Here is a 12,080-nt window from a genome sequence, read left to right on the forward strand (position 1 = left end):
AGATAAAACAGTGGTTAGGACACATGTCTAGTATGTGCCTGATCACATGGAAGATGAAACGTGTTTGTGTATAAAAATGTGTGTCTGCATATATATGTAAATTCACTTATGAAAAAATTAAACTAGTGATAGAACCCTAAAGACATACAAATCTGTGTATCAAAAGTAAATAAAAATAGGAACCGGAGAGACAGCATGGAAGTAAGGCGTTTGCCTTTCATACAGAAGGTTGGTGGTTCAAATCCTGGCATCCCATATGGTCCCCTGTGCCTGCCAGGGGTGATTTCTGAGCATAGAGCCAGGAGTAATCCTTGAGCGGTGCCGGGTGTGACCCCCCCACCCCCCCAAAAAAGTAAATAAAAATACACATCTACCTATTAAGAGATGTAAAAAACAAGTAGGAGGCCCTTTTCATTGTTCCCTACTCAGCTCAAATTATCTTATTTTTATGTGAAAAATTTATCACAGGAGTAATCCCTGAGCGTCACCGGGTGTGGCCCAAAAACAAACAAAAAAAACCCTTCAAAATCTTTAAAATGACCATAATAAATTGATGTTTTAGGTTGTAAAGTTCCTTAAAAATTACTTAGTAAAAAACTAATCCTGGTTATTAATTTTACATAGTAGAGTCAAAGTCCACTGATGAGATCTCTGCTAGAACAGTCTTTTAGCATAAATGTGTTTTGTTTGTTTGTTTGTTTGTTTGTTTTTGGACCACTCCTGGTGGCAGTCAGGGTTTATTCCTGGCTCTGTGCTCAAAAATCACTCCCGGCAAGTTCGGGGGACCATATGGAATGCCGGGATTCGAACCTCCATTGGTACTGGGTTGGCTGCTTTCAAGAAAAACAGTGAACTGCTATGCTATCTCTCTGCTCCCTTTCAGAGATAAATGTATAGGTTTATTACCTGTTTCCCTTTTACTAAACTTTTTTTCTTGATTCTCAACATAAAGTTCACTATACTTTTTTATTTTTACTTAGGTCACTTCCAAAAACAAATTAAAAAATTACCCATCAACACTGATAAATGCATAAAATCAGAAGCTGTACCTCAAAAACATTTACCTTTTTTTTTTTTTTTTGGTTTTTGGGCCACACCTGGCATTGCTCAGGGGTTACTCCTGGCTGTCTGCTCAGAAATAGCTCCTGACAGGCACTAGGGACCATATGGGACACTGGGATTCGAACCCACCACCTTGGTCCTGGATCGGCTGCTTGCAAGGCAAACGCCGCTGTGCTATCTCTCCAGGCCCAAACATTTACCTTTCTAAAAAAAATATTCACTTCCTTGTTTTTCTTCAAAGATACTGCCACTTATAAGCAACCCATTTTTTTGACCAGTCATAAAGGAGTTTTATAGGGGAGCCAATTAGGTGTGTCCTAAGTGCCCACTCCTCAGTAAGTAGATGATTACTGTATAAAAAGTGAATCGAAAAACAGTAATTTTCATGTTCTGTCTCTTACATCTCTAAGAGGACCACCTCATTGTAGTCATGTTCATGGATGCCACAGATAATCCATGTTCTCTGTGAAAACCCTTTAATTATTTCTCACCTTCTTTCCATCCATTATCTCATACCTTTCTACAGCTCTCATATCCTTTCATAGAAATCTATGTCTTAACACTCACATTATATCATTTCTAACTTATTAGTCGAGCTCTGTTTAACTGTGTACTTAGTGGGAATAAAAACTATTTAGTACATTTTGGTGTGACGATAGGATTTCAGAATACAGGTATTCAGTATTTCAGAAATTAATGAAATAAAGAAACCAGTCTGTTATGACTATTTTACTCTACTAGAAATAAAAATACTTTATGAAATAACACAACTATAATAAAATTAATGCATTCAGTTTAGTTACACAGCATATTATTAAGTGGATAAAAAGTATAATCAGGACTTTTAATTATATAACTAGTTTATCATTCAGAATATATTAAACTTTTCATCTCAAACTACCTATTTATTCAAAATTAGTTATTTGGCTTCAGCTTAGCTTTTAGAAAGCCAAAACAATTTAATGTTTATATCTGAACAAAACTTAACAGCAACCCTAAATTGACACACAAAGAACATATGATTGATTACACAGAACCTTTTTTTTTTTTTTGATTGTTTTGAGGTCACATCCAGCAGTACTCCTGACTCCGAGGCTTGGGAATGACTCCAGGTGGGCTCAGGGTTGCCAAGTCACATACAAGGCAAGTATTCTACCCACTGTACTATTTCTCTAGTCCCTCACAGATCTATTCTAATTAATATTATGAGCAATACATAAAAAAGATGGCCATTCACATATTGTTAATATCTAAGAATTGACTTTTTGTGTGTTTTTTTGTTTTGGGGCCATATCCAGTGACACTCAGGGTTACTCCTGGCTATGCGTTCAAAAATCACACCTGGCTTGGGGGACCATACGGTGTGCCAGGGGATAGAACCTTGGTCCGTCCTAGGCTAGTGCACGCAAGGCAGGCACCTTACCACTTCTGCCACCACTCTGGCCCAAGAATTTACTTTTAAATGTAGGCAAGTAATCTAGATAAAATGAAGATCTTTTATATAATTTACATGGCTTAAGTGTTAAAATTGTATATATGTAATATATACAATAAATCAAGTAATTAAATACAGACTGACTGAACCATGAGCAGAGAGCAAAAACAAAGTAACTTCTACAAAAATATATTGTGTCAATGAATGTTCATAAAATTTCTTTTTTTAGAGATCCAAACTATAACAAACTAAACACAAAATGGACCTGTTACACTAGTAGTCCAGGGGGTTAAGGGTGGGGGGGTATGGGCTGCATGCTGTGAACTACAGTGGAGGAAGGTCAACACTGGTGGTGGAAATGGTCCAAAATCACTGTCATTAGATGTCTGAAACTCAATTGTGAATGACAATTCACATGGTCTCAATAAAAAAACAAAAAAAGTATTTCTTGTTTTTGTTTTGAGACCACACCCAGGATATATTCTGTACCAAGAATCATTGCTGGTAGACTCAGGAGACTATATGGGGTGCCAGAAATAAATCTGGATGGCCACATGCAAAGCAAACACACTACCTTTTGTACTCTTGTTCTGACCTCAAATGTTCATAAAAATTTTAAGAAACAAAAAAATAAAATTAAAACCTTACTATTTGTAGATATAGATAGAATACTACCATAATACTAAACAATAATCTAGCCAGTTATTTCTCAGACCAAATATAGCGCTCAGGGGGCTAAAGCACCTGCACTGCATCTGGGAAGCCAGGGTTTGAGACCCTGCATTGACAGTCCCTTCAAGCACTTCCAGGAACAATTCCTAAGCACTAAGCTGTCAGCAGCCCCTGAGTTTTACTGGATGTGATCCTAAAACAAAAAGTTTTCTTTCAAGCCATGAACTTTCAACTTTCAGGTAAAGGTCTATATTTTTCTTTTTTGGTTTTTGGGACACACCCGGCGGTGCTCAGGGGTTACTCCTGGCTGTCTGCTCAGAAATAGCTCCTGGCAGGCACGGGGACCATATGGGACACCGGGATTCGAACTAACCACCTTAGGTCCTGGATCGGCTGCTTGCAAGGCAAATGAAGCTGTGCTATCTCTCCGGGCCCAAGAATGAATATCTTGTTATCAGGAATAGTACTTAGGCTCAAAATTCCACAAAGAAAAAATTTCCAAAATTTTATTTAAAAATATCTATTTAAATCATCTACCACCTGGTATTTCAGTCCAATAGTAAAGGTGATCCACAACTCATTTACTTTCTCTCAATATTACTATTTTATCTGAGAAGAACAAACTCAGATGGCTATATTAACGTCATAACTAAATGAGAAATTTTAAAAGGCAAGGCTTACATATAATATTCCTAAGTCGTTAGAGGTTGTTTCTTATATTTCATAATCACTTATCATTCAAATACACACATTACTGATGTCACTACATAGCATAACCATTTTTGCTTATGTTCAAAGCAGTGAAGATTAATGAGTCAAATATGTCAAAAGCAAACAAAACACATGCTTTCAGTGAATGAGTATGACAAAGAGCTTTATAGATTCTACACACAGGGAAAATAAGTTTCTTTTGGCAAAAAACACTTCATATAGGAAAATATAAAGATGTAACAAACATGGGCTGGAGCGGTGGCACTAGAGGTAAGGCGACCGCCTTGCAAGCGCTAACCTAGGACGGACAGTGGTTCGATCACACCCAGCGTCCCATATGGTCCCAAGCCAGGAGCGATTTCTGAGAGCATAACCAGGAGTAACCCCTAAGCGTCAATGGGAATGGCCCAAAACCAAAAAGCAAAACAAACAAAGATGTAACAAACATTTAAGAAATTTAAACTTTTATGTTCGCTTCAGAAGCACATATACTAAAATTAGAACAATACAGAGAAGATTAACATGGCCCCTGCGCAAGAATGACACACAAATTCATGACGCATTCCATATTTGAAAAAAAAAAAAACAAAAACTTTTTAAAACTTCAAATTTGGAGGATATGGGTGATTTTTCTAAATAGGCAGGGAAGATACAATTTTTCATTTTCCTCTTATAATCACTATTAGGCTAATTAGATACGTTAAGATTTGGTTTGTTCCAATATTCTTGGGAAACATTAAATTTAAACGTGCATTATACAACATAAAATTTATAAAATTTCACATACTAAAAATATATAGCAACTCCTCAAACTCTCATATCCTATTCTGTCACATTTCTCTAATCGCAGGGGTCTCAAACTCGTGGCGGCCCTCCGTACAACATTTTGTGGCCCTGCCCTAGAGGAATCTTTTTTTGTTTTGTTTTGTTTTACTTGTTTGGGTCACACCCCCCAATGTTCAAGGCTTACTACTGACTCAAGGATCACCCCGACTTTGCCTCCTGCGGCCCCCAGGTAAATTGAGTTTGACACCCCTGCTTTAATGGAATTAAAAATGTACTTGAATAATCTCTGATAAATTTTAATTACTGTTTCTTAACTAATAGCAGTTCAGCTACAAACAGAAGCTCAATTATCTACAGGTTGTTAACATGTTTGCATTTCTATGATGAAGTCTACATGAATGACTTACCAATTCTTGATGTGGTGGTGCTACTCTGTTCTGTAGAAGATGACGTATTAAAAGCAGAAATTGGAATTTTCATCTGTATAGGACCTCTATTATTTGATGGACTATAGAGTCCTGATGGGCCTACTGTTGGTAAAGAAGTCCTTGTTGCTTGCACAATAGAGTGTGCTGTTGAAACAGCCTGTACAGCAAGTGTTGTGCCTAGTGAAGCAGCACTGGCTGGAGAGTTCCTTTGAATACTCGGACTGGGCACAGAAGGAACGTTGCTTGGTTTAATGGAGTTTGGCAAGGATGGCAAGGACACCTGATTTTTGGTAAGACCACCCACTGTAGGTGAACTTTGTACAGAAATGAATTCAACGTTGCCAGATGGTTGATTAGTCACTAACGTCCCTGGATGACTTTGTAGAAGCTGAGGCTGAGAGGACACCGCCACAGGTACATGTAAAATCACTGGTAAGGACTGTAAAGAGATTGTAGGTTGGGGATTTCCACTAGGCACCTGAGTAGAAGCAACTACTGTAGCTGTATTGGGTGCAGGAAGAACTGAAGTTGCTGTTAGAGAACCTGAAGTCACTGGAGTCTGCAATTTAGGCTGGCTATTGCCAGCTGTTGGAGGAGTGACAAGATTGGTTGATGATACTACAGAAAGAAAGAAAGAAAAAAATTAGTTTAAAAGGCTATCTTCAGGGGCCGGAGAGATAGCATGGAGGTAAGGCGTTTGCCTCTCATGCAGAAGGTCATCGGTTCGAATCCTGGCGTCCCATATGGTCCCCCGTGCTTGCTAGGAGCAACTTCTGAGCATGGAGCCAGGAGTAACCCCTGAGCAACTGCCGGGTGAGACCCAAAAAAAAAAAAAAAAAAAAAAGGCTATCTTCATTTAACAGTTAATAACACATAACATAAAATTTAATGTTAGCATAGATTAATAATATTGACATTTAAAGGCCATAAAATTGTAGAGTGTTTAAGGTGCTGATCTAGGTTTGATCCTCAGTATCCCTTAAGTTTCCCCATGAACACAACTAGGAATCATTACTGAGTGCAATCATCACAGATGTGGCCCAAAAAGAAAACAAAAAGTAATGCTCCGCATAAGACAACCATTCCAAGTTTAAATTTAAATGCTAGAATGAAATCTGTAGAATGAAACAGTCTTTTTCCATCTGTGCAATTATGTGTAAATAATGCATGATAATGGAGCCAGAGTGGTGGTGGTAAGGCGGTTTGCCTTGCACACAGCTGACCTAGGACAGACCGAGGTTTGATACCCCGGCATCCCATATGGTCCCCTAAGCCAGGAGCAATATCCGAGTGTATAGCCAGGAGTAATCCCTGAGCATCACAGGGTGTGGCCCAAAAATCGAAAACAAAACAAAAAAAATGCACAATAATGTAAAACATTGCTATTTCAATTATCCAAACAGCCCTTGATAATTACTATAATTGGGGCCGGAGAGATAGTACAGTGGTGTTTGCCTTGCAAGCAGCCGACCCAGGATCTAAGGTGGTAGGTTCGAGTCCCTGGCATCCCATATGGTCCCCCCAAGCCAGGGGCAATTTCTGAGCACTTAGCCAGGAGTAACCCCTCAGCATCAAAGGGTGTGGCCCAAAAAAAACAAAAAAAAAAAAATTACTGTAATTACCTCAGAATGACTGAAAAGACAACTCAAAGTTATGTAAAACTGTGCAAATACTTTTGAAATTACACTTAAGACATTGTAAATAACTAACAGCAGTGATAGTCATTAAGCGCAAATAGAAAAAGCATACATATATCATTAATAACTGGAATAACTTGGTCATGTTTTATTGTTAAGAGTGGATGAAATGTTACGTGTGGATAAAGTTTACTGAATTCTGTTATTAGTGAGGAAGGCTGTGTCTTATGGACACTCTATGAACATGATACAATACAAAGTGAAGATGGAAAATTAAGAAAAAGAAAATGCTACAGACACTGCTGAGTAGAAAAACCAAAATGCTATCACTGAGGTTCTATTGTAATTTTGGCTCACTCGTGCTGTCATGTGACAAGGTTTGAAATGACCAAGTTTCTGTCACACTGGTTGTCTTTCCAGCATCACAGGCACTGTATAATTCCCAAAGTGTGGTTCTGAAGGACAACTCTGGTTACTGAGGCATAATTTGAGGGTTTGCAAATATAAAACTATGTTCCTCATAGTAACTTTTTAGTTCTTGTTTATTACCATGTAGGCACTGATAATAGAACAAAAATACTGATGAGTTAAATTACTGTCAGTATAAAACTCAAGGTGTTTTATCACTACAGACTATTTTTCTTATTTTAATAATTTTTAATTGAATCTCTGTGAGGTACAGTTACAAAGCTGTTCATGATTTTTAGTCATACGATGTTCCAACACTCATTTTATCACTGAATTCTTTACCACCACAGGCTGGCAGAAAAATAAAATCAGCTTCTCTTAATAATGTTTTTGACAAAGTAGTAAAAAGTATTAACTTTAATAATAAATCAGTTCCCAAATACAGGTCTCCTTAAATATTCTGTGTAAAGAAATAAACAACATAAAATGTTCCTACCGTATGTCAACTCAGGAAGACTGATTTAAATCACTTGCTTAACTACTGAAATTGCAAGTTAAGCTAACAGTCTTTTCCACAAAAGGTTATTTTTTGGGGGGTGGCAGGGGGATGAGGTTGCAGCACACGGCTGTGTTCAGGGCTTACGGGACCATATGTGGTGCCAGAAATTGAGCCTGGGATGAATGCACACAAAGTGCCTGACCTGCTATTATACTCTTTCTCTGGCCAAAGAAAGGCTATTTTACTTGAGATCTCACTTAATGGACATACTGAATTATCATCTGCACATGGCTACTGCATATACTGCTTCTTAAAAATAAACCAAGTCAGTCATTTTAAAGAAGGCAACCAAGAGTTATTTACTAGCCAAAAGAAATGCAAAAACAAAACACAAACCAACAAAACCTTAAAGCAAAATTTCAACTCTGGGAGAAATAGATAGAACACGCTATTTTTCAAATCTAAAGATTTCTTAAAAATCTATAGTGAAATGAAGTGTTAAAAATGATGAAATGGGCGGGGGGTAAAAAAAAAAAAAAAAGATGAAATAGGGGCCGGAGAGATAGCACAGCGGCTTTTGCCTTGCAAGCAGCCGACCCAGGACCTAAGGTGGCTGGTTCAAATCCCGGCGTCCCATATGGTCCCCTGTGCCTGCCAGGAGCTATTTCTGAGCATTTAGCCAGGAGTAATGCTTGAGCACTGCCGGGTGTGCCCTCCCCCCCAAAAAAAAGATAAAATAGGGGCCAGATAGCATGGAGGTAAGGCATTTGCCTTGCATGCAGAAGGTTGGTGGTTCGAATCCCAGCATCCCACATGGTCCCCTGAGCCTGCCAGGAGCGATTTCTGAGCATAGAACCTGAGTGCTGCTGGATTTGATTTCCAGCATCCCATATAGTCCCTCCAAGCTTGCCAGGAGCAATTTCTGAGCTCAGAGCCAGGAGCAACCCCTGAGCACCACTGGATATGGCCCAAAAACAAAATAAGCCAAAAAATTATTCAATAACAGCACAACAGATAGAGCACTTGCCAGCTTTGATCCCTGACACCCATGAAGTCCCTGAACCCCTCCAGAAGACCCAAGTACTGCTGAGTATAACCCAAAACTTAAAGTTACACAGGGATATGAAGACCAGAAAGTTTGAGAACCATTACAGCAGTTAGAATTTCTTTACTTCACACATAGATGTGATCTTGATTTTTTTCCCCTAATGAAACTTTGTACTTAATACTCAATTACTTAATACTTAATACCATTCATACCTCAAAAGAATGTAAAATAAGTAGAACTAAAGTTTTAAAATTTCTTAGGTTCTGCATATTAGTATTACAAATCTTACCTGTATTCACAGGTGTTTGAAAGGATGAAGGTACACTCTCACTAATATTTCTTTTGGACTCCAGCATCTGTCTCACTGTGCCAGAATTTCTATAAGAGATATATATTTAAACACAAAAAGTCAATGAAGACGTTATCGTGAGAGACATTAACTTACATATAAAAAGAGCAGTAGTTTATTAGACAAATAAATGGGTAGTCATTGTAGCACTAAACTTTAGCAAGTGTATGCACCAAGGAAAAGCTGAGAGATAGCTATGAGTGAGAATACAGGGGTCTTCAAGATTGTGGAAGAGTGTTCCTCATAGAAATGAAGTGTCATAGGCTTTCATCTGAAAACTGAATGTAAACTCTAGTATCCATAGATATTAATCACCCTGAAATAAAGCGTTGTTCAACTAATTGAGAATTATTTTAGTACAAATAATAAAAGAAAACAAAGTAAAAGAAACTTGGCAATGACCAAAGAAAGTCTTGTAACATAAAACCAATATCCCTGAATAATCAGAAAAAAAGAAAAAAAGAGAAGTATAGTATATCATTTATCTCCACATAGATGCAATGGATAACATTCCAAGATTTTTCCACAAGATAAAAAATCAGACCCATGTTCTGTTATTTAAAAAAATGACAGACTGAAAAAAAAAAGATGACACACTGTTTACAATTCTCACCTATAGCGGGAAGGTTACACTGGTCAAAGGGGTGTACTTTTTATGACTGAAACACAACTACAAACATGTTTGCAATCATGGTGTTTAAATAAAGATATAATTTTAAAAAATCTCACCTGTAAGGCACACTGTTATTGCTGTTTGCATCAATTACAGACTTTACTGGTGATACAGGTGGGTTTGGTGGGTTCTGTGGGAAAAAAATACCAAGGTAAAACCCAGCATACAAAAAAGTTTAAAATTAGACCTTTAAATATTTTGGCAATGTGTTATAAATTACTTCTATAATATAATAGAAAAATTACTAACTGAAATAAGAACTTGAATTTTGGTAGTATAAGTAGGTATGTAAACCTTATGCAAATTAATCTAATTTTGAAATAAATCCTTTTGTATGGAAAGATGAATATAATTCCTGCACTTTAGTTTCTTTTTTCGGGGGGGGGGGGGTGGCTTTGGGTTTTTGGTCACAAATGGTGGTGCTCAGGGATTACTCCTGGCTCTGCACTCCGAAGTCCCTCCTGGCAGGCATATGGGATACTGGGAATCAAACCACCATCTGTCCTGGATCGGCTACACACAAGGCAAATGCCGGACCACTGTGCTCTCTCTCCAGCCCCTATACTTTAGTTTCTTGATTGCTACCTACAATAATGAAAATAGTATAAGCATTTGAAGTTCCAATAAACATTAATATGAATGCTAAAGCTAAATACACAATTAAATAACTATGTACTGATATGTACCAGACATATCAGACATCGAATTACCATAAAAATAATTATACTGAGTCCTCAACTAAGATTGCCAATAGACATAATCAGTGGCCTGAAAAAGCTATGAACAAGATAAATTCTCAAGTAGCAAATGCTTGTTCAATTTGGGCAGAATGTTTATGCTAATTAGCATTATAATCAAAGGTGAATGAAACATGATTCTTCCCCATATATAACAAATTACTAATGGATAGATTCCTCAGGCACAAATTAAAATTATTTTTATAATATTCTTTTTTTTTTTGTTTTTTGTTTTTAGGTCATACCTGGTGGCACTCAGGGGTTACTCCTGGCTCTGCTCAGAAATCGCTCCTGGCAGGCACGGGGGACCATATGGGATGCCTGGATTCCATCCTGGCAACCATCTTTGGTTGGTTGCCTGCAAGGCAAACGCCCTAATGTTGTACTCTTTCCTGCCCTTTATAATATTCTTACTTAAAATGTAACCATGTAACCAGAGAAAGTATTTAGAAAAGATACTAAAGGAAGTAATAAAGTATATCACTAAGGAATTAAATAAAAATAGAACACATGGGGCCAGAGCTATAGTTCAGTGGATGTGTGGGGCACTTGCAGTGCACACGACCATTTCCAGGCATGCCATCTGGCCACCTGGGCACCACCAGAAGTAATTCTGATGAGAGCAGAACCAGGAGTAACCCCCCGGGCACTGCTGTGTCTGGCTCCAAAATCACTACCTTTAAGTAAATTAAAAAAAAAAAAAATCCAAACTCTAAACCAAAACTGTCCAATTGATGAAGAACATTGTGCAATGATATGAATCCTTAGAAACAGGGCCAGAGATAGTACAGCAGGGAGAGTGCTTGCCTTGTACAGCCTACCCGAGTTATACCCAGCACTCCGTTTGGCCTCTGGAATTCCCCCCGGATTGATTCCTAAGTGGAGAGCTAGAAGTAAGCCCAGAGCAAGAATGGTGTGCTTCCCCCAAAAAAGCTTAGAAATAAATGTAAACAACAGCTGGAATGATAAGACACTATACTATACCGTACTTGCCTTGCAGGCAGCCAACCCACCCCAGCACACAGAACTGCTAGGAGTGATCCCTCTGAGTTCAGGGCCAGGAGTAAGCCCATAATATAGCCTGGTATGTCTCCAAAACAAACAAAAACAAGGGGGAGTGGGCGATTTCAAATGAACAAGCTACCTCACAGATTCTAAGAAGCCTTATACAATATAGTTTACTTACGGGAAAACTCAAATTCTAAGGTGGCATTCTTACTGATCAAATTAGAAGACAGAATGGTAAAAGACTAAAATGAACAAAGTAAGACTGAAAAAACGAGATAAAATCATCTTTAAAAATATACAATCTAAAAGCCAAATGAAACCATTAGCTCACTACCAGCTGGGCAGAACTAGAAGGTACTGTAGGCTCTGGACTAGAGATCCAACCCACAAAGACCAGGGGAGAGTCAGTGATGCCAAAGCAAGGGAGCTTATCCAGTGACCAAGCAGCATGCGGGGGCCGCACCAATCCCAGGCAAGGACGGCCCAGGTGGGACTCGGAGCCCTTCTCTAGGGCTGCTGGGGCCTCGGGCGGGCGAGGGGCAAAACTAGAGATTCTTCCTACTGTTGTGTCAGCCAGCTTTATGTCGGTGGGCTGAAGCAGTAGAGGAGAGAAGCCCAGCTAAAGAG

The 12,080-nt window shown here is 38.4% G+C and overlaps 1 protein-coding gene and 1 non-coding gene across 2 annotated transcripts in view; one reads left to right on the forward strand and one right to left on the reverse strand.

Annotated features, from left to right (window-relative positions):
- ATF7IP (activating transcription factor 7 interacting protein) overlaps nucleotides 1-12,080 on the reverse strand; it is a 120,383-nt gene that overhangs the window by 23,157 nt on the left and 85,146 nt on the right. The window contains 3 exon segments of the mRNA XM_049783693.1: nucleotides 5,074-5,712; nucleotides 8,976-9,064; nucleotides 9,765-9,838. Coding sequence (XP_049639650.1) covers nucleotides 5,074-5,712; nucleotides 8,976-9,064; nucleotides 9,765-9,838 — 802 coding nt within the window.
- On the forward strand, nucleotides 4,350-4,454 carry LOC126023636 (U6 spliceosomal RNA). Its single transcript, XR_007500743.1, has one exon. It is a non-coding gene; the product is annotated as a U6 spliceosomal RNA (small nuclear RNA).

The sequence above is a fragment of the Suncus etruscus genome, chromosome 11 (assembly GCF_024139225.1).
Source record: "Suncus etruscus isolate mSunEtr1 chromosome 11, mSunEtr1.pri.cur, whole genome shotgun sequence".
NCBI classification, from domain to species: Eukaryota; Metazoa; Chordata; class Mammalia; order Eulipotyphla; family Soricidae; genus Suncus; species Suncus etruscus.